General features: G+C 44.8%; 1 protein-coding gene across 1 annotated transcript in view; it reads right to left on the bottom strand.

The window, feature by feature from the left end:
• LOC124034948 (collagen alpha-1(XXVII) chain B-like) overlaps nt 1-23,618 on the bottom strand; it is a 132,544-nt gene that overhangs the window by 16,525 nt on the left and 92,401 nt on the right. Inside the window, exons 21-30 of the mRNA XM_046348341.1 lie at nt 21,167-21,220; nt 14,575-14,619; nt 14,178-14,231; nt 13,319-13,372; nt 12,281-12,334; nt 11,077-11,130; nt 7,663-7,716; nt 7,169-7,213; nt 2,906-2,950; nt 2,595-2,648 (exon numbers count right to left, since the gene is read on the bottom strand). Of these exons, the coding sequence (XP_046204297.1) occupies nt 2,595-2,648; nt 2,906-2,950; nt 7,169-7,213; nt 7,663-7,716; nt 11,077-11,130; nt 12,281-12,334; nt 13,319-13,372; nt 14,178-14,231; nt 14,575-14,619; nt 21,167-21,220 (513 nt within the window). The remainder of the gene's footprint in view (nt 1-2,594; nt 2,649-2,905; nt 2,951-7,168; nt 7,214-7,662; nt 7,717-11,076; nt 11,131-12,280; nt 12,335-13,318; nt 13,373-14,177; nt 14,232-14,574; nt 14,620-21,166; nt 21,221-23,618) is intronic.

Genomic DNA, 23,618 nt, shown 5'->3' with positions numbered 1-23,618 from the left:
AAAGCAGTTATCTTCATCACAGAAGCCCTTTTTCCAAAAAGACCCCGCCAGAGGAGGGGAAGGAGAGCTGGAGTTCTAGTCCAATTAAGGAGAAGGGCAAACCAACCTCCACGCCCTAGTATATTACTATCTAATGTGCGGTCTGTTTTGCTCATGCGGACTGGGATATGTTCCGGGCCTCCTCTGGGAATAGCGTTGATGACTACACTAACTCTGTCTCTGGGTGCATAGTGCATAAAGGATGTTGTTCCTACAGTGACGATTAGAACGTACCCAAACCAAAAAACTGCATACATGGCAGCATTCGTGAAAAACTTAAAGCGCAAACCATTGCATTTAACAACAGTAAAGTGACTGGAAACACGGACGAGTATAAACAGAATAAACCACACAGAGCCATTGTCATGGGTTCCCACTGCTCACGAGGACTGCAGGCTCCCGATCTCTGCAGCCAACATGAGTAGGACCTTCAAACGTGTTAACCCTCGCAATACTGCCGGCCCGGATGACATCCCAAGCTGTGTCCTCAGAGCATGGACAGACCAGCTGGCTGGAGTGTTTATGGACATTTTCAATCTCGACTATCCCAGTCTATCATCCCCACTTGCTTAAAAATGGCGAACATTGTTCCTCTACCCAAGCAAGCCAAGGTAACTGAACTAAATGACTATCACCCTGTAGCACTCACTTCTCCACCATACCCAACACCGTTGACCCACTATAATGTGCATACCGCCCCAACAGATCCATGGACAGTGCAATTCCCCTTGCACTGCACACCACTCTATCCCACCTGGACAAGAGGATTACCTATGTGAGAATGCTGTTCATTGACTACAGCTCAGCTTCTGAAACCATAGTGTCCTCTAAGCTTGTCACTAAGCTCAGGGCCTTGGGGCTAAACTCCTCCCTGCGCAACTGGATCCTAGATTTCATGATGGGCTGACCCCAGGTGGTGAGGGTAGGCAACAACACCTCCACCACGCTGATTCTCAACACAGGGGCCCCCATGGAGTGTGTGCTCAGCCCTCTCCTGTGCTCCCTGTTTACCCATGACTGTGTGACCATGCACAACTCCAACTGAATCAATAAGTTTACTGACAACACAACAGTGGTAGGCCTGATCACCAGCAACAATGACACAGTGGTGCCAAGACAACAACCTCTCTCTCAACAAAACGAAGTAGCTTATTGTGAACTACAGGATACAGAAGAGGGAGCATGTCCCCATCCTCATCGACAGGCCGCAGTGAATAGGGTCAAAAGCTTCAAGTTCCTCTGCATGCACATCACTGAGGACCTGAAATGGTCTCAAATGTGGTATGTCCCCTAAGACCCTCACAAACTTCTACAGATGCACCATTGAGAGCATTCAGTAGGGCTGCAATCATCACCTGGTACGGCAACTGCTCCACCCTCAAGCCCAATGCATCACCGGGTCATGCTTCCTTCCCTCCGGGGCATCTATTGCACTCGGTGTCAAGGGAAGGCCAAGAAGATCATCTAGGACCTCAGTCCCCCGAGCCACAGACGGTTCACTTGGCTGACGCCCGACAGACGGAGACAATACAGATCCATCAAAGCCAAGACCGAGAGACTAAAAAACAGATTCAATTACCAGGCAATCAGACAGCCATCAATAGCCATCACAAGCTATCACACTCTCACACTCAACAGCCAACACTGCTGTCCCATGTTGTAGAGACATTGAATCACTGGTCACTTCCCGTTTCACACTGTGTATTTAAATACTGTATCCCCGACATAGCTTATTCTGATATTACTACTACTGTAGATTGTATTTTAGTTATAGTGTTTATACACACTGCATATTCATTTATATTCTGGATTCTTGACATACCTCCTAATATATCTACTGCTGTACATAGCATTCCTAGTATATCTTATGTCAATTCCCCCGGTGTACATATGTATAGATTGTATTTTAGTTATAGTGTTTATACACACTGCATATTCATTTATATTCTGGATTCTTGACATACCTCCTAATATATCTACTGCTGTACATAGCATTCCTAGTATATCTTATGTCAATTCCCCCGGTGTACATATGTATAGATTGTATTTTAGTTATAGTGTTTATACACACTGCATATTCATTTATATTCTGGATTCTTGACATACCTCCTAATATATCTACTGCTGTACATAGCATTCCTAGTATATCTTATGTCAATTCCCCCGGTGTACATATGTATAGATTGTATTTTAGTTATAGTGTTTATACACACTGCATATTCATTTATATTCTGGATTCTTGACATACCTCCTAATATATCTACTGCTGTACATAGCATTCCTATTATATCTTATGTCAATTCCCCCGGTGTACATATGTATAGATTGTATTTTGACTATTTTGGATGTGGATTGGATTTGCCTCTTTTTTTTCTTTAAAAAAAAATCATATTTTAATTGTTTGAGATTTGACTGCATTGATAGAAGGTAAGTTTTTCAATGCACCACTATAACACCTATAACACCTATAACACTATAACACCTGCTAAACTGTGTAGGCGACCAATAAACTTTGATGATGCCTCATAGTAACATTTAGAGGTAAAAGAACTTACCGGCTCTCCTGCTATTCCTTTGGCACCTGGAGCTCCTGAGGGTCCTTTGCGACCCTGGAATATTACAAACCCATTGTAAGGAATGGAGATAGTTTAGTGCAAGTCCATTTTCTACTATATCCAGTACATTCCATCCCTAAGCTAGTTGGTTTCGTTACACCAATACAGTACTCTTACAATCATATATAAGTGTAATGTCCAACATGCTACACACAAGCCTGTCTTTTCCAATTGCTAATGGTTTCCCCCAACAGGTGTCCACCCTAGTCATGACTAACCTAAAACAGAACTCTGTTAGCCCAATCACTTACTGGAAATCCTTTAGGCCCAGCTTCCCCAGGCTCCCCAATCCTTCCCTGGAGCAAAATAACACAGAAAGAACAAGGGTTTTAAATAATAAACACATAATATGGTAATTTAGCGGAAATATTATGGTCATTTAGCACTGCAGACACATTTATGTAAAGTGACACATGGTTGACATTAATATTCAATGTGAATGTCTCATGCTGGAATCAAATCGACAGCTTTAACATTGAATCTTACCAGCATTGTACTCTAACTAAATGAGCCATTGGAACCGCTGATGTAAATGTATTTACAAGTTGAATGTAGTATGATTGGGGACTAGCGTGTTTGTCAATATGCATACTACCGTGCTCCATACTCACGCTCTGAGTGCATTCTCTGAGGACATTCTCTTGGGTACATACTTGTGAGAACGAGAGTGTGGATAACATATTTAAAAAACATTTGAGCAGCACTCCCCCTACTGTATTACCTCACGCTACACCTCCCCATTCACTGTACCTCTTCCAGCCAGGACAATGGCAACAATAGAGACCAAACAAGATACGAACAAAGCAAATTGTCACGCCTTGGTCATTGTATTTTGTGTTTTTGTTATATGTTTGGGTAGGCAGGGATGTGACATGGGTTTATATGTTGTGTTTCGTATTGGGGTTTGTAGTATTTGGGATCGCGGCTGATTAGGGGTGTGGTATAGGCTTAGCTGCCTGAGGCGATTCTCAATTAGAGTCAGGTGCTTGTCGTTGTCTCTGATTGGGAACCGTATTTAGACAGCCTGACTTTCGCTTTGTATTTCGTGGGTGATTGTTCCTATCTCTGTGTTGTAGTCACCAGATAGGCTGTAATTAGTTTCACGTTCCGTTCTGTTGTTTTTGTATTTAGTATTCAGTTATTTCATGTACCGCAATTCATTTCATTAAAGTCATGAGTAACCTACACGCTGCATTTCGGTCCGACTCTCTTCTTTCAACAGACGAACGCCGTTACAGAAACACCCACCGCTCACGGACCGAGCAGTGTGTAAACTGGCAGGAGCTAAAGGAGGACGTTATGGACGGTAGAGGCATGGAGTATACGACGTGGGAAGAAATCGACAGGTGGGCGGCTGACCCAGGGAGAGTGCAGGCGCCCGCCTGGGATTCGATTCAGCAGTGCGAAGAGGGCTACAGGCTAATGGAGTCAAAAAGGAAAACACGGCGACGCAGAGCGAAAACCGAAAGTAACCCCCAAATATTTATTGGGGGAGGGCGCAGAGAGAGAGTGGCTGAGTCAGGGTTCAGACCTGAGCCAACTCTCCCTGTTAATCGTGAAGAGCAGTTGCAGTGGGAGAGGCTGCACCACTTAGAGAATTGGACATGGGAGGAGGAATTAGACGCTAAAGGACCCTGGGCTCAGCCTGGAGAATATCGCCGTCCCAAGGAAGAAATAGATGCGGATAAAGCGGAGAGGCGCTGGTATGAGGAGGCAGCACGGCGACGCGGTTGGAAGCCGGAAAAGCAGCCCAAAAAAAATATTAGGGGGGGGCTAGAAGGGAGAATAGTTATGCCAGGTAGGAGACCTGCGCAAACACCCTGTGCTCACCATTGGGCTAGAGAGACCGGGCAGGCACCGTGTTATGCTATGGAGCGCACAGTGTTTTCAGTGCGGGAGCATAGCCCGGTGCGGCACATACCAGCCCTTCCTATTGGCCGGGCTAGAGTGGGCATCGAGCCAGGTAAGGTTGGGCAGGCTCGGTGCTCAAGAGCTCCAGTGCGCCTGCACGGTCCGGTCTATCCAGAGCCACCTCTACACACCAGTCCTCCGGTAGCAGCTCCCCGCACCAGGCTTCCTGTGCGTGTCCTCGATCCAGTACCACCAGTTCCAGCACCACGCACCAGGCCTCCAGTGCGCCTCGCCTGTTCAGTGCAGCCAGCGCTTTTCTCCTCTCCTGCGCTGTCGGAGTCTCCCGCCTGTTTAGCGCAGCCAGAGCCTTTCTCCTCTCCTGCGCTGCCGGAGGCTCCCAGTCTGCCCAGCGCCGCCAGTGCTCCAAGTCTGCCCAGCGCCGCCAGTGCCGCCAGTCTGCCCAGCGCCGCCAGTCTGCCCAGCGCCGCCAGTCTGCCCAGCGCTGCCAGTGCCGCCAGTCTGCCCAGCGCCGCCAGTGCTCCCAGTCTGCTCAGCGCCGCCAGTGCTCCCAGTCTGCCCAGCGCCGCCAGTGCTCCCAGTCTGCCCAGCGCCGCCAGTGCTCCCATTCTGCCCAGCGCCGCCAGTGCTCCCAGTCTGCCCAGCGCCGCCAGTGCTCCCATTCTGCCCAGCGCCGCCAGTGCTCCCATTCTGCCCAGCGCCGCCAGTGCTCCCAGTCTGCCCAGCACCGCCAGTGCCGCCAGTCAGCCCAGCGCCGCCAGACAACCAGTCTCTTCCAGATCTGCCAGACAACCAGTCTCTTCCAGATCTGCCAGACAACCAGTCTCTTCCAGTTCCGCCAGCCAGCCAGGATTTACCGGAGCCTACTACCTGCCTGAGTTTCATCTCAGTACTGGGCTTCCTCTCAGTACTGGGCTTCCTCTCAGTACTGGGCTTCCTCTCAGTACTGGGCTTCCCCTCAGTCCCGGGCTACCCCTCAGTCCCGGGCTACCCCTCAGTCCCGGGCTACCCCTCAGTCCCGAGCTGCCCCTCTGTCCCGAGATGCCCCTCTGTCCCGAGATGCCCCTCTGTCCCGAGATGCCCCTCTGTCCTGAGATGCCCCTCTGTCCCGAGCTGCCCCTCTGTCCCGAGCTGCCCCTCTGTCCCGAGCTGCCCCTCTGTCACGAGCTGCTCCTCAGTTATGTGGGGATCTGGGTGAGGACTATTAGGCCATGGTCGGCGGAGAAGGTGGATTATCCCAGGACGCGTAGGGGAGGAACTAGGACATTAATGGAGTGGGGTCCACGTCCCGAGCCAGAACCGCCACCATGGACAGACGCCCACCCGGACCCTCCCTATGCTCTTGAGGTGCGTCCGGGAGTTCGCACCTTAGGGGGGAGGTTCTGTCATGCCTTGGTCATTGTATTTTGTGTTTTTGTTATATGTTTGGGTAGGCCAGGGTGTGACATGGGTTTATATGTTGTGTTTCGTATTGGGGTTTGTATTATTTGGGATCGCGGCTGATTAGGGGTGTGGTATAGGCTTGGCTGCCTGAGGCGATTCTCAATTAGAGTCAGGTGCTTGTCGTTGTCTCTGATTGGGAACCGTATTTAGACAGCCTGACTTTCGCTTTGTATTTCGTGGGTGATTGTTCCTGTCTCTGTGTTGTAGTCACCAGATAGGCTGTAATTAGTTTCACGTTCCGTTCTGTTGTTTTTGTATTTAGTATTCAGTTATTTCATGTACCGCAATTTTCTACTTCATAACTATTAGTCAGCTACATAATTGTAATAATTCAGCAATCAGATCGTTTAACAAGCAAATATGACATAAAACGAATGATATGCAAAGTAGATGTCAATTCTACGTGGGTAGCTAGCTGCCAAATAACCAACAGTAGTAGCTAGCCAATTAATGTTAGGCCTATTGACTTACTATGGGCTCGCGATCTAAACATGCCGATATTAATACATTATGGCGCAGCGGTCGAAGGCACTGCATCTCAGTGCTAGAGGTGTCCCTACAGACACCCTGGTTCAAATCCAAGCTGTATCACAACCAGCCGTGATTGGGAGTCCCAAAGGGGGGTGCGCAATTGGCCAGTGTTATCCGGGTTTGGCCAGTGTAGGCCGTCATTGTAAATACACATTTCTTCTTAATAACTGACTTGCCTAGTTAAATAAAACAACATAAATAAATGAACGCATTCAGATAAAATATTGTAGTTAGGTAACATGTGAATGGGAAACATTTCATTCCAAAGTCTGAGCTTATTTCCTCTTGCTTTAACTCAATTAACATGGTTTTACGTGGTTGCGGCATATTTAGGTGCATACTTTCCGTTGAGGCTCGCATCGATATGCTAATGGAGTAAAGCATCCGGGAAGTTCCCTCCGTTTTGCATACCTTGGTTTGGATCTCCTACACTCCCATGCTCCAATTTGGTGCACGTGGAAGGAAGTAGGTAGTATGCATTTTGAGAAACACCCATAGGCTCATTGTACTATATTCATTACCAGGCATGGCAAAGTAGTCATGTGAGGTAGGAAAGCATATACCCAAAGGTCCATGGGTTGGACATGGCCAATAACTGGGCAGAGTGGGAGGGGATGAGCAAAAACTGTTATTAAAAACGTAACGGTCTTAAAACTGCTCATACTACATACCATCTCCCCTGGGAAGCCTAGTTTTCCTGGTGGACCATCGGGACCCTGTAGAAAACAAATTTGGCAATGTCACTTCTGGTCTTACTAACACAGACAGACACACACAGACAGACGCACACACACAATACCCAAGAACTCTTGTCTTTAAGAATGCCACAAACAGTTTACAATCATTTTAATTAAAAGTTTCCCAAAGTTGGCAAAGAAAATATCCCTAAAAGAAGATCATGTCCCAGAAAGTGTCCTTCAGATGTTGAAAATAATGAAAGCAATAAAAGACTTGTGAACAAAGCCACATTTAAAACTATTATATGGGCATATTTAAGTACCAAATTAAGGCACAAACAGATGCCGCATTGCAGTATCCATGTTTTCCATTGGCTGTGGTTGGTGTGTTCATTGGGGAATGAAGTCATAGTGATAGTGTAACTGAGGAGGTCAATGCAGCAGAACAACCAATAGTGTGACTTCTGAACTTTTAACCCCATCCTCACCTTTCCTCCAACTGACCCCTTCTCCCCAGCTGGACCGTCAGGACCCCTTGGACCCTGAAGGAGAGAGCGAGAGAGAGAGAAAGAGTGAGAGAGAGAGTGATATATATATATATATATATATATGAGAGAGAGAGAGAGAGAGAGAGAGAGAGAGAGAGAGAGAAAGTGATATATATATATGAGAGAGAGAGAGAGAGTTATATATATACATATGAGAGAGAGAGAGAGAGAGAGAGAGAGAGTTTTATATATATATATATATATATATATATAGAGAGAGAGAGAGAGAGAAAGTCAGGAGAGAGAGAGAGAGAGAGAGAGAGAGAGAGAGAGAGAGAGAGAGAGAGAGAGAGAGAGAGAGAGAGAGAGAGAGAGAAAGTCAGGAGAGAGTAATTGAATGAATATAAAGTGTCCTCTTCTTCATGTAGAGCTCTTCAGCCAGAAAGGCGTTTAACAGCAATAAATGTGGTCTAACATAAACGTTCCCATTATACTGCAATTGTGTTAATTTGAGGAATTGCTTAAAAAAACAATTTCATATTTTATTTAGGCACTTCCCATGAATGTGGTGGGTACCGTGGTTACAGAGAGGAAAGAGTGATTATTGGAGACAGTTTTAAACATGTGACTATGGTTGGAGACACAGAGGGAGAGGTGACTGGTCGGTGCTGTAAACGCTAGGGGTTTTCTCCGAAAGCCACTTGTGACCTATACAGTAAAATGCACACTGATGTCTGGATTCTGCTCCCATCGTCTTTCCATGATCACATGGCCACAGTATTCAGCTGAACATTGGGGACAGTGTCACACAGAGAAGCCATGACCTTTCAAATATCAACTGCTTAATCATCTGGACCGAAGCAACTAGATATCAATGCCTAGGATTCCTGCAGAGAAACTCAAAATATAAGTGAACAGCTTCACAAATTTGACAAAGGAAAATTATCCATGTGCTTAAAGCATCTAGCATGGGTGCATCAAATATAAAAAACCATTCTGGCATTGAAGAAAGCATGTTCTGTTTGAAGGAGAAAAATACAGGCTTAGTCATATGCAGTGAACTAGCCTCAATGTTTGTGTGGAGAGAACATCGCTGATAGGACAGCAATTATAGGTCACTTATCCCATGTAAATTCCAGTCAGCCGTCTGATTAGGGTTGGGTAGTATGCATATTTTCATACCTTCATACCGTTTCTATACCATACCGGGGAATACGGTATCACTGGAAGTGCACACAGGGGGCGCTATTTCAAATATATATATTTTTTAAATGCACAAAATAAAGGGATCTTGATCCAGGAGCGGATTGAATGTCTCTGCTGTAACCAAGAAACTTGATCTTGACATCCAGCCACTTTGCTAGCAAGTTAGCCAACCATTTAATGCATAACTGGAGCCCTGAGCTGGATATAATTGATTTGACACATCTTATATTTGTTAGAATTATTCTTAACTTAGTGTTAGTTATAAGCAGTGGCATAGCACACACCCCCGCAGGCCCCGCGAGGCGGGAGTGCCCCCAATCCCCCCAGCATTGAAAACATACCGTTGATATTTGAAAATACCCTGGTATACAGAATAAACCGTATATCGCCCAGGTCTACCTGTGATGTCGGTAAACTACTTTGTTCCATTGCACAGGACAGACTGTAACTAGACACAGTCATTCAGTTTGCTGAGTGATGCCGGTTCTCTACTCATCTCTCTCCGCTGAGTTCATAGGAATTCAACCGTCCTGTTTCTTTCGAACCCGAGATGATCGTGACGCTGACTTCACTTGTCCATTCTCTACTCTGGATATAGACGCCATGATCTGTTCTGCGTCGTATACATTCGACCAGACCATGCCTTTTTGCTGAACTTCTTCAAATCAAATCATCAAATCAAATGTATTTATATAGCCCTTCGTACATCAGCTGATATCTCAAAGTGCTGTACAGAAACCCAGCAAGCAATGCAGCTGTTGAATCACGTTGGCTGGGAAAAACTCCCTAGAAAGGCCAAAACCTAGGAAGAAACCTAGAGAGGAACCAGGCTATGAGGGGTGGCCAGTCCTCTTCTGGCTGTGCCGGGTGGAGATTATAACAGAACATGGCCAAGATGTTCAATCTACCATGCGTATTTCTGTGAATACTATGGCTCTTGGTCTTATAGGAAGAAGAGACTGGATGTATGGTCGAGGTCAAAGATTCAAGGTGGCCAGCATGTGTTTTTTTATCGTACACATATGATTTGGTGAGATGCATCCCTTGAGGCCTGCAGAGTCATGTATAAAAATAACTTACACCAGGGGGGGTTAGAGTCAATGACAGAACTGTATACTGTACTCTCGTTGTTCCTCCTCCAGCCTCATTCAAAACCACACTTACTACGGCTGTCCAACCTCAACATACGCCAGTAAACACTCAAGTAACAAAGGAGGACTTGGACTGATGCTATATAGTAAATGGTCCAATCTGTTGTTACAGAAACATCTCTCTCAAACAGATATCTATCATCTCTGTTCCCAGTACTGCTGTGTTACTGGCTAGCCTGGGTGTCAGTCTGCTAGCCTGGGTGTCAGTCTGCTAGCCTGGTGCCAGTCTTCTAGCCTGGGTGCCACTCTGCTAGCCTGAGTGCCTGCTCTCTTGAAAACTCCTTATGAGATTGTCATAACATGTTTGGCTTGATACTAGGTCTCTGTTTGTTCCTAGGCTTGATCATGGAGTTGGCAAGATCCCAAACAGATCTGGGACCAGTTGGTGGTGCTGATCTAAAAGGTATCACCGTCTGGCAAGGTTTGAGTAGATTTTGTTGCTGGTGCTTTAATAACTGATGTATATAAGGCATTATTATTTAACTTTGAAAAATGTCTGCCTCAGAACCAGCTGGTGATCGTTTCTAACATTAGTCTACTAACAGGCCTAGGCAGCCTTTGGTCACTGTCCCAATAGATGACGCTGAGGGGTATTTTCCATTTCTTAATGTGTCTTAACTGAGTTTAATTGCATTCATCTTCTATGGTTTATTTTTACAAGCCTTATTATAATTTAGTGCTAATCTAAGTTGTTAAATATTCAATATGGTTTTGCATAGAACATTAAATGATTTATGCAAAATTATTCCATAATATGCCTATAATAATACCACTTATGCATACTAGAGGGATCAGTCATGAAGTTGGATAGACCTTTGATTAAAGGTAACCCTTTAATCAAACTGTACAATAAAGGGTTACCAAGGGTTATTTTGTAGTTGAAGTTGTGAGACTGTGCATTGGTGTCATGATAGCAAATCTATAGTTAGCGTGCAAAGGTCTGGAAAAGTTTCCATCCACAGAGATACTAGCTTGAATTAATAAAAAATGTAGCCATAACAAATGATGGTGTGTAGAGAAAGTAGTGGATGCTGAAGGAGTACACCCTGTTCCTTACCCTCCTGCCTTTAGGTCCTCTGATCCCACCGAGACCCCTCGAACCGGCTGGACCCTGCAGGAGGAAGAACACACCACATTATATGATGGAAGGCAGCAAGCAACGTTACCACACTCACTGAGACGAGTAGCAGGACTGACTAATGAGAGAGGAGCTGGGCCTACAGGATGCTAGTGAATGTAATGCATATCTATCATGACCAAAGAGCTGATCCCATGCCCCTGAAGGATATGCATTTAGTCATGCTTGCAGTGGAGATCCTACTGAGATGAAGCATGTCATTTCCAAAGGACACCTGGTCAGAAGAAGTAGAAGAGTATGCTGCTGTTAACACTAATGCACTCTGTTGCTGCAGTCTCCTGCGCAGCTTGTTAAAGCATCTCTGAATCTGACCGGCATGTCTTGCCACAACTTGTGTGATGTCGGTGCACGGCGTGAGGAGACTAAAGACATGTAAACATGCTATAAAGGGAAAGGGTGGGAGCTGCATTAGCTTAGCCAGAGGTGCTAAAGTTTACAGCTGGCATGGCAGTACTGAGCAATCCTGACACTGATTGAGTGTCTTTCTGTCACTTCCCATCAACATCAACCAAGCTATGTGCTGTGGGGAATGTCTCCCAAACGCCTCGTGTGTACAACTGTCTTTTCTGTCTAAATGAGCGAAGATTAAACGGTATTAGTGAGGCCTCATCACAGACCTTTCTTGGCTATGTTTATGTAGCTGGATTCCAAACAATGCAGGCAACAAACCCTTGAGGAGCCAGAATGGGTAGTAGCCTAAGAGTTTTAAGAGGCTAAGTCTGACCTTTGAAGACACTTAAACTAAACTCAAACAGACTCTATGCCAAGCTGCTGAACGTACCAAATAGAACAGGTTTTAACTTGATGTCTCATTCAGTTTGTTTACAGCAGTGATGCCTTGCTTCTAAATGCATTCTGCCATGCTGCATCTAATGCCAAACTAGAAACGATGCTATTTCAGAATAGTGCTGGTGGGATGGGGTTCATTCATGTAGTAAATCTACAGGGCACAAGACGTTTAAAATGGTACCAAATGTTATGGGCCGGTTTCCCGGACCCAAATTAAGACTATTACATGGAATAAAAATAATCTCCACTGAAAGTTTTTTCTGGTCCAGGACTATGCGTAATCTGTGTCTGGGAAACTGGCACTAAATGTGTAAAGCTAACAGGCTTTACTTACTGGTATCCCTAGAGGTCCTGATGAACCACACTCTCCAGGAGTTCCAGGATGACCCTGACAGACACACAGAACAACAGCATGAAGACATTCATCACACTTCAAACCCATTTAAACTGACAGTGAACTGATGACTATTGACAATTGTTAGCTGTATTTTTAGCCTGCAAGATGAGGCTGACTGAACAGTTTGTTAGTTTAGGTACGCTCTTAGGGGGGAAATTAGTGCTATCTACAACCTAAAATAGTTTTCCGGCTGTCCCCATAGGAAAATCTTTTGAAGAACTCTTTTTGGTTCCATGTAGAACCTTTTTGAGTTCCATGTAGCATCCTTTCCCTAGAGGGTTCTACATGGAACCCAGCATAGTTCTATCTGGAACCAAAAATGGTTCTCCCTTCGGGACAGCCAAAAAACTCTTCTGGAACCCTTTTTTGTAAGAGTGTAGTGAGATCTGCCATAACTGTATCTGCCTTTTACTCTATCGCTTCTCAATAGCTGGAGCACTGTGTTGTTATACAATGAACATCTTGAGTCAATATGCTGAGAAGATCATGTAGATGCAAACAATATGGGGCTTCCAGCTGTTTGCTGCTGTGTGAAGCATTTACAATACTAGGTAATGAGTTGAGAGACCAAGAAGTGATATACAAAGAATTCATTTGGAAACTTCTGCACATTTACAGTGGGGCAAAGAAGTATTTAGTCAGCCACCAATTGTGCAAGTTCTCCCACTTAAAAAGATGAGAGAGGCCTGTAATTTTCATCATAGGTACACTTCAACTATGACAGACAGAATGAGGAAAGAAAATCCAGAAAATCACATTGTAGGATTTTTTATGAATTTATTTACAAATTATGGTGGAAAATAAGTATTTGGTCAATAACAAAAGTTCATCTCAATACTTTGTTATATACCCTTTGTTGGTTACCTGTCTTAATGCCCCATTGCTCATCTCCAAGCCCCCAAATGACATCCTGTCCTACCCATATAGCGTTGAATGCCCCTGGGAATAGAGACGGGGTCCAGACTTACTCCTTACCATCGCCCCCTTTTCCCCTGGCGGTCCAGGCAATCCCATCTCGCCACGGCCCCCCTGGAAAAACATATAGCACTGTAGTTTAGTTTATTATTAGCTGCGTTTGTTTCCCCTGGCGGTCCAGGCAATCCCATCTCGCCACCGTCCCCCTGGGAAAACCAACACAGCTATGAGGACCCTGCATCACATAGGTAGGACCAGGCGTTTTCCCTGTAGTTAGTTATGGTCAGGTCACAAAATAGGTTTAAAAAATGATGGTGCCATGGGAATATAGTTAGCAGGGCGGCAGGTAGCCTAGTGGTTAGAGCGTTGGACTCTAGTTTGAATCTCCGAACCGACAAAAATCTGTTGATGTGCCCTTGAGCAAGGCACTTAAACCTAATTGCTCACGGATCGCCGTTGATAATGGCAGACCCTGGCTGTGACCCCACTATCCGATGGTGTCTCAGTGGGATATGCAAAAAATGCATTGCCAATTCATACGTGTTATAATACACACTTGTTGCACATGTGAAATAGGACAAATATAAGCACCCACCAAATTATTATTATAATGCACTTAATAATTCACATTTCCTGTTGCTGCAAGATTCTTTTCTTTCTGTAGCCAATTGGTTCAAATTAAGATCCTACATCTGTAGTTATAGCACAAGACATCAACAGGAAGCAAACCCAGCAGGCAAAACGGGTTGAAATGGCATAATTAATTTTGAACAGCTTACAAATGTTTGTAATTACGTCATTTGAACCATCTTTGCCCACTGGGAAAGTAGAGCAATAACAAATCTGAATCTTTCAATATGACCGAAACAACAGTTGAAAAGCCTTCCTGTAATGTCCAACGCAAAGATACACAGCTAACCTTTTCTCCTGCGAGGCCAGGCTCCCCAACAGGGCCGATGAAACCCATCAGCCCCTGCAGAGACCAACACAGGAAAGCACACAGTCAAAGTCCTGTACTTACACCATGGCCTGCAGAGCAGTGGAGCAACAGCAAAACACACACGCATGGACATACGCAGTAAGAGAGAGAAAGACGCACACACACACACACACACACACACACACACACACACACACACACACACACACACACACACACACACACACACACACACACACACACACACACACACACACACACACACACACACACACACACACACACACACACACACACACACACACATAAACAGACACACACAGAGTGAAGTATAAACAAACAGAGAGCGAGAGAGAGGAGAGAGAAAAGCCTTTACCCTCTCGCCAAGCTTTCCGACCTCTCCAGCTATTCCGGTCTCGCCCTACAGCAGAATACCAAATTAGCATTTCAGAAAAAGATTCAAACCTTTTAAAGTTCAGATCAGTCAGAGAGAACATGCTTAGTTAGAGGCCAGTCCCTCTGGTAATAGAAACGTGACATCTAATTTACACAGTGAAATGAGAGAGAGAGAGAAACACTGTAAACATATGTTTGCCATGTCAATAAAACGTTTTGATTTGAATTGAGAAAGAGAGAGAGAGAGAGGTAGTGATAGACTACGGCAGATGGATGTAGAGAGAGTGATAGAGAGAGGTAGTGATAGACTACGGCAGATGGATGTAGAGAGAGTGATAGAGAGAGGGTGTGATAGACTCCAGCAGATGGATGTAGAGAGAGTGATAGAGAGAGGGAGTGATAGACTCCAGCAGATGGATGTAGAGAGAGTGATAGAGAGAGGGAGTGATAGAGTCCGGCAGATGGATGTAGAGAGAGTGATAGAGAGAGGGAGTGATAGACTATGGCAGATGGATGTAGAGAGAGTGATAAAGAGAGGGTGTGATAGACTCCAGCAGATGGATGTAGAGAGAGTGATAAAGAGAGGGTGTGACAGACTCCAGCAGATGGATGTAGAGAGAGTGATAGAGAGAGGGAGTGATAGACTACGGCAGATGGATGTAGAGAGAGTGATAGAGAGAGGTAGTGATAGACTACGGCAGATGGATGTAGAGAGAGTGATAGAGAGAGGGAGTGATAGACTACGGCAGATGGATGTAGAGAGAGGGAGTGATAGACTCCGGCAGATGGATGTAGAGAGAGTGATAGAGAGAGGGAGTGATAGACTACGGCAGACGGATGTAGAGAGAGTGATAGAGAGAGGGAGTGATAGACTCCGGCAGATGGATGTAGAGAGAGTGAGAGAGAGAGAGGGAGTGATAGCAGATGGATGGGAGTAGAGAGAGGAGTGAGACTCCAGATGCAGATGGATGTAGAAAGAGTGAGAGAGAGAGTGATAGAGGTGTGATAGACTCCAGCAGATGGATGTAGAGAGAGTGATAGAGAGAGGGAGTGATAGACTACGGCAGATGGATGTAGAGAGAGTGATAGAGAGAGGATGTGATAGACTACGGCAGATGGATGTAGAGAGAGTGATAGAGAGAGGGAGTGATAGACTACGGCAGATGGATGTAGAGAGAGTGATAGAGAGAGGTAGTGATAGACTACGGCAGATGGATGTAGAGAGAGTGATAGAGAGAGGGAGTGATAGACTACGGCAGATGGATGTAGAGAGAGTGATAGAGAGAGGGAGTGATATACTACGGCAGATGGATGTAGAGAGAGTGATAGAGAGAGGTAGTGATAGACTACGGCAGATGGATGTAGAGAGAGTGATAGAGAGAGAGTGATAGACTACGGCAGATGGATGTAGAGAGAGTGATAGAGAGAGGGAGTGATAGACTCCGGCAGATGGATGTAGAGAGAGTGATAGAGAGAGGGAGTGATAGACTACGGCAGATGGATGTAGAGAGAGTGATAGAGAGAGGGAGTGATAGACTCCGGCAGATGGATGTAGAGAGAGTGATAGAGAGAGGGAGTGATAGACTCCGGCAGATGGATGTAGAAAGAGTGAGAGAGAGAGGGTGTGATAGACTCCAGCAGATGGATGTAGAGAGAGTGATAGAGAGAGGGAGTGATAGACTACGGCAGATGGATGTAGAGAGAGTGATAGAGAGAGGATGTGATAGACTACGGCAGATGGATGTAGAGAGAGTGATAGAGAGAGGGAGTGATAGACTACGGCAGATGGATGTAGAGAGAGTGATAAAGAGAGGGAGTGATAGACTCCAGCAGATGGATGTAGAGAGAGTGATAAAGAGAGGGAGTGATAGACTCCGGCAGATGGATGTAGAGAGAGTGATAGAGAGAGGGAGTGATAGACTACGGCAGATGGATGTAGAGAGAGTGATAAAGAGAGGGAGTGATAGACTCCAGCAGATGGATGTAGAGAGAGTGATAAAGAGAGGGAGTGATAGATTACGGCAGATGGATGTAGAGAGAGTGGTAGAGCGAGGGAGTGATAGACTACGGCAGATGGATGCAGAGAGAAGGATAAAGAGAGGGAGTGATAGACTCCAGCAGATGGATGTAGAGAGAGTGCTAAAGAGAGGGAGTGATAGACTCCAGCAGATGGATGTAGAGAGAGTGATAAAGAGAGGGAGTGATGGACTCCAGCAGATGGATGTAGAGAGAGTGATAAAGAGAGGGAGTGATAGACTCCGGCAGATGGATGTAGAGAGAGTGATAGAGAGAGGGAGTGATAGACTACGGCAGATGGATGTAGAGAGAGTGATAGAGAGAGGGAGTGATAGACTCCGGCAGATGGATGTAGAGTGATAAAGAGAGGGAGAGAGTGGATAAAGAGTGAGGGAGTGATAGACTCCGGCAGATGGATGTAGAGAGAGTGATAGAGAGAGGGAGTGATAGACTCCGGCAGATGGATGTAGAGAGAGTGATAGAGAGAGGGAGTGATAGACTACGGCAGATGGATGTAGAGAGAGTGATAGAGAGAGGGAGTGATAGACTACGGCAGATGGATGTAGAGAGAGTGATAGAGAGAGGGAGTGTTAGACTACGGCAGATGGATGTAGAGAGAGTGATAGAGAGAGGGAGTGATAGACTCCGGCAGATGGATGTAGAGAGAGTGATAGAGAGAGGGAGTGATAGACTCCGGCAGATGGATGTAGAGAGAGTGATAGAGAGAGGGAGTGATAGACTACGGCAGATGGATGTAGAGAGAGTGATAGAGAGAGGGAGTGATAGACTACGGCAGATGGATGTAGAGAGAGTGATAGAGAGAGGGAGTGATAGACTCCGGCAGATGGATGTAGAGAGAGTGATAGAGAGAGAGAGGGAGTGATAGACTCTGGCAGATGGATGTAGAGGGATTGATAGACTACGGCAGATGGATGTAGAGAGAGTGATAAAGAAAGGGAGTGATAGACTCCGGCAGATGGATGTAGAGAGAGTGATAGAGAGAGGGAGTGATAGACTATGGCAGATGGATGTAGAGAGAGTGATAGAGAGAGTGAGTCATAGACTCCGGCACATGGATGTAGAGAGAGTGCTAAAGAGAGGGAGTGATAGACTCCAGCAGATGGATGGAGAGAGAGTGATAGAGAGAGAGTGATAGACTCTGGCAGATGGATGGAGAGAGAGTGATAGAGAGAGAGTGATAGACTCTGGCAGATGGATGGAGAGAGAGTGATAAAGAGAGGGAGTGATAGACTCCGGCAGATGGATGTAGAGAGAGTGATAGAGAGAGGGAGTGATAGATTATGGCAGATGGATGTAGAGAGAGTGAGTCATAGACTCCGGCAGATGGATGTAGAGAGAGTGCTAAAGAGAGGGAGTGATAGACTCCAGCAGATGGATGGAGAGAGAGTGATAGAGAGAGAGTGATAGACTCTGGCAGATGGATGGAGAGAGAGTGATAGAGAGAGAGTGATAGACTCTGGCAGATGGATGGAGAGAGAGTGATAGAGAGAGTGATAGACTCTGGCAGATGGATGGAGAGAGACTGATAGAGAGAGAGAGAGTGATAGACTCCGGCAGATGGATGGAGAGAGAGTGATAGAGGGAGAGAGTAATAGACTCCGGCAGATGGATGTAGAGAGAGTGATAGAGGGAGAGAGTGATAGAGAGAGTGATAGAGGGAGAGAGTTCTGTATGTGTAATGTTTACTGTTCATTTTATTGTTTATTTCACTTTTGTATATAATCTACCTCACTTGCTTTGGAATGTTAACACGTTTCCCATGCCAATAAAGCCCCTTGAATGTAATTTAATTTAATTGAGAGAGTGATAGAGGGAGAGAGTGCTGGAGAGAGAGTGATAGAGAGAGAGTGATGGAGAGAGAGTAATAGAGAGAGTGATTGAGAGAGAAAGATAGAGAGAGTGATAGAGAGAGAGAGTGATAGAGAGAGTGATAGAGAGAGTGATAGACTCTGGCAGATGGATGGAGAGATAGTGATAGAGTGATAGATAGAGAGAGAGTTATAGAGAGAGAGTGAGAGAAAGAGTGATAGAGAGAGAGTGATAGAGAGAGAGAGAGAGAGAGAGAGAGAGAGAGAGAGAGAGAGAGAGAGAGAGAGAGAGAGAGAGAGAGAGAGAGAGAGAGAGAGAGAGAGTGATAGATAGATAGATAGATAGATAGATAGATAGATAGATAGATAGATAGATAGATAGATGATCGACTCTGGCAGATGGATTGAGAGAGTGATAGAGATAGAAAGTGATAGAGAGAGTGATAGAGAGTGATAGACTCTGGCAGATGGATTGAGAGAGTGATAGAGAGAGTGAGTGATAGAGGGAGAGAGTGATGGAGAGAGAATGATAGAGAGAGAGTGATTGAGAGAGAAAGAGAAAGTGATAGAGAGAGAGTGATAGAGGAAGAGAGTGATAGAGAAGAGAGTGATAGAGGGAGAGAGTGATAGAGGGAGAGAGTGATAGAGGGAGAGAGTGATAGAGAGAGAGTGATAGAGGGAGAGAGTGATTGATAGAGAGAGAGTGATAGACACTGGCAGATGGATGGAGAGATATTGATAGAGAGAGAGAGAGAGTGATAGAGGGAGAGAGAGAGTGATATAGAGAGAGTGATGGAGGGAGAGAGTGATAGAGAGTGATAGCCTCTGGCAGATGGATTGATAGAGTGATAGGGAGAGTGAGTGATAGAGGGAGAGAGTGATATAGAGAGAGAGTGAGAGAAAGAGTGATAGAGAGAGAGTGATAGAGAGAGAGAGAGAGAGAGAGAGAGAGAGAGAGAGAGAGAGAGAGAGAGAGAGAGAGAGAGAGAGAGAGAGTGATAGATAGATAGATAGATAGATAGATAGATAGATAGATAGATAGATAGATAGATAGATAGATAGATAGATGATCGACTCTGGCAGATGGATTGAGAGAGTGATAGAGATAGAAAGTGATAGAGAGAGTGATAGAGAGTGATAGACTCTGGCAGATGGATTGAGAGAGTGATAGAGAGAGTGAGTGATAGAGGGAGAGAGTGATGGAGAGAGAATGATAGAGAGAGAGTGATTGAGAGAGAAAGATAGAGAGAGTGATAGAGAGAGAGTGATAGAGGAAGAGAGTGATAGAGAGAGAGTGATAGAGGGAGAGAGTGATAGAGGGAGAGAGTGATAGAGGGAGAGAGTGATAGAGAGAGAGTGATAGAGGGAGAGAGTGATTGATAGAGAGAGAGTGATAGACACTGGCAGATGGATGGAGAGATATTGATAGAGAGAGAGAGAGAGTGATAGAGGGAGAGAGTGATAGAGAGAGAGTGATGGAGGGAGAGAGTGATAGAGAGTGATAGCCTCTGGCAGATGGATTGATAGAGTGATAGGGAGAGTGAGTGATAGAGGGAGAGAGTGATATAGAGAAAGTGATCGACTCTGGCAGATGGATTGAGAGAGTGATAGAGATAGAAAGTGATAGAGAGAGTGATAGAGAGTGATAGACTCTGGCAGATGGATTGAGAGAGTGATAGGGAGAGTGAGTGATAGAGGGAGAGAGTGATGGAGAGAGAATGATAGAGAGAGAAAGATAGAGAGAGTGATAGAGAGAGAGAGTGATAGAGGAAGAGAGTGATAGAGAGAGAGTGATAGAGAGAGAGAGTGATAGAGGGAGAGAGTGATAGAGAGAGAGAGTGATAGAGGGAGAGAGTGATAGAGGGAGAGAGTGATAGAGAGAGAGTGATAGAGGGAGAGAGTGATTGATAGAGAGAGAGTGATAGACTCTGGCAGATGGATGGAGAGATATTGATAGAGAGAGAGAGAGAGTGATAGAGAGAGAGTGATAGAGAGAGAGTGATAGAGAGAGTGATAGAGGGAGAGAGTGATAGAGAGAGAGAGTGAGTGTGATAGAGGGAGAGAGGGAGAGAGTGATAGAGTGATAGAGAGAGTGATAGAGATAGAGAGTTATAGAGAGAGAGAGTGATAGAGAGAGTGGTAGAGGGAGAGAGTGGTAGAGAGAGATAGTGATAGAGAGAGAGTGATAGAGAGAGAGAGTGATAGAGAGAGTGATAGAGAGAGTGATAGAGAGTGATAGACTCTGGCAGATGGATTGATAGAGTGATAAAGAGAGTGATAGAGGGAGAGAGTGATAGAGAGAGAGTGATGGAGAGACAGAGTGATAGAGAGAGTGATAGAAATTGAGAGTGATAGAGAGAGAGTGATAGAGGGAGAGAGTGATAGAGAGAGAGTGATAAAGAGAGAGTGATAGAGAGAGAGTGATAGAAGGAGAGAGTGATAGAGAGAGAGAGTTATAGAGAGAGTTATAGAGAGAGAGTGATAGAGAGAGAGTGATAGAAGGAGAAAGTGCTAGATAGAGAGAGTGATAGAGAGAGAGTTATAGAGAGAGAGTGATAGAGAGAGTGATAGAGAGAGAGAGTTATAGAAGGAGAGAGTGATAGAGAGAGAGTGATAGACAGAGAGTTATAGAGAGAGAGTGATAGAGAGAGAGAGAGAGAGTGATAGAGAGAGTGAGAGTGATAGACTCCGGCAGATGGATGGTGCATTACGTTAATAGAATCTGACCTTCAGTCCTTCGGGACCTGTTTTCCCTGGGAATCCCTGCCTTCCAGGTCTGCCCTGAACAGAAAACATACATGACCCATAGTACCTCATCAAACAGTACAGTAGAATCATCATCTGCCCTAAAGATAACCGCCCTAGTACCGTAACCCACCCACCACCACACTAACAACCCTACAGACAGAATACACTGTAAATCTACAATCTGTCCTAAAGACTCCTCCAATCTGGCTTTAAGAGTGTCTGGATTAATGTATGGTGTGAAAATGATGGTTGACTGTTCTTTGATTGGACGTATGGGTTAGAACAATAAAACACTCAAAAACATTCAAATGTTTAAGAGCACCAATAAAGCACTCGGCTTTCACACTCATTTCGTGAAATGTCTTCTGTTATTGTCAAAGTTTTAATTAATGCCTGAAAAAGATGTGGTACTTTTGTTGGCTTTTCCTGGCAAAGAAGAGAAAGGTCACTGTCCCTCTCTATATTATTCAAAGGCCCAAATCCATCAATAATGGAACCGAGAATTTAGCTCACTAATGCATTAGTAAACCATCATTGGATCTAATGTGTTATATTGAATCACTATTTTCAATGAAATGTGGTGTCTGTCTTTCGGAGTTGGCCGTTTGGAATACTCTGTTCTTTAATGTGCTTAGTTATCTGTATGAGAGAGTAGAACTGGATTAGGGCTCTGCTGTTGTTGAACTAGATTAGGTCTCTGCTATTGTTGAACTGGATTAGGTCTCTGCTACTGTTGAACTGGATTAGAGCTCTGCTGTTGTTGAACTGGATTAGGGCTCTGCTAATGTTGAACTGGATTAGAGCTCTGCTATTGTTGAATTGGATTAGAGTTATGCTATTGTTGAACTAGATTAGTGCTCTGCTATTGTTGAACTGGATTAGTGCTCTGCTATTGTTGAACTGGATAAATGCTCTGCTATTGTTGAACTGGATTAGGGCTCTGCTGTTGTTGAACTGGATTAGGTCTCTGCTATTGTTGAACTGGATTAGGTCTCTGCTACTGTTGAACTGGATTAGGGCTCTGCTACTGTTGAACTGGATTAGGGCTCTGCTGTTGTTGGACTTGATTAGTGAACTGCTGTTGTTGAACTTGATTAGGGCTCTGCTGTTGTTGAACTGGATTAGAGCTCTGCTGTTGTTGAACTAGATTAGGGCTCTGGTATTGTTGAACTGGATTAGTGCTCTGCTGTTGTTGAACTGGATTAGAGCTCTGCTATTGTTGAACTGGATTAGTGCTCTGCTATTGTTGGACTGGATTAGTGCTCTGCTATTGTTGAACTGGATTAGTGTTCTGCTGTTGTTGAACTGGATTAGAGCTCTGCTATTGTTGAACTGGATTAGGGCTCTGCTAATGTTGAACTGGATTAGAGCTCTGCTATTGTTGAACTGGATTAGTGCTCTGCTATTGTTGAACTGGATAAATGCTCTGCTATTGTTGAACTAGATTAGTGCTCTGCTTTTGTTGAACTGGATTAGTGCTCTGCTATTGTTGAACTGGATAAATGCTCTGCTATTGTTGAACTGGATAAATGCTCTTCTAACTGAAGTGATATATTGGCATGTATTGTTGACTTTGGGACGACTCCAAACTAACGACTCCAGACGTCTCTGTAGGAAGATGCATTATGATGGAATCCAAGCCCAGGCTACTTACTGACACAATCAGAAAAAAGGTCTGAATTTCAGAGCTCGTTTACCGGATCTAGGAGAGAGAGAGAGAGCCTGCATCCCAAATGACACCCTATTCCCTACACAACTTTAGACCAGAGCTCTATGGGCGCTAGTCAAAAGTAGTTCACTATATAGGGAATGAGGTGCTATTTGGGATGCAACCATAGTCTATCCTCATAGATATCCAGATGTTTAGGATTATTCAGAGTAAGGAATGGAGGATATGTCCATCTATGGTGGAAGACAAGCTCACAAAATATTAGGCAAGGGAAACAGAGAGCCATTCCAAGCCGGTTTATAAATGGATTTTTCAGTATTTTTAATGAAGCATTGACATTTACTTCCAGTGTTTAGCTAAATGGCCACTTTGCACAAGTAACATCTTAAAAATTAATGCAGAAAGCAGATATTTGGACAGTTTTCATAATAATCCTACTAACTGGGCTAACTGCCTACGGACGGAAATTCATGGCTTTATTTTCATTGGTTCAAAACCAGAAAGCTTTGTTTTTTTATAGAAGCCTATCTCATCCCAGGCTGTTGTCTTCGTATAACAGATGAGCACCATGTGGAGATGTGGCCGAGCACAGCAGTTGTACTAACCAAACTCATGCCACAAATGCACAATAAGCAGTCAGCCATATATCAAAATAGATTTTCTGCACAATAGAGTGACAACTCTGCCAAGAGCTAATGGTATATAGCAAACCATATCATAGTGATTCAGCTGGATTTAAACACCAACTGAAGCAAATTGCTT

Source organism: Oncorhynchus gorbuscha, linkage group LG05 (assembly GCF_021184085.1).
Source record: "Oncorhynchus gorbuscha isolate QuinsamMale2020 ecotype Even-year linkage group LG05, OgorEven_v1.0, whole genome shotgun sequence".
NCBI classification, from domain to species: Eukaryota; Metazoa; Chordata; class Actinopteri; order Salmoniformes; family Salmonidae; genus Oncorhynchus; species Oncorhynchus gorbuscha.
Note: the sequence above shows the minus strand (reverse complement) of the source record. Positions and strands in the feature narration are given on the sequence as shown.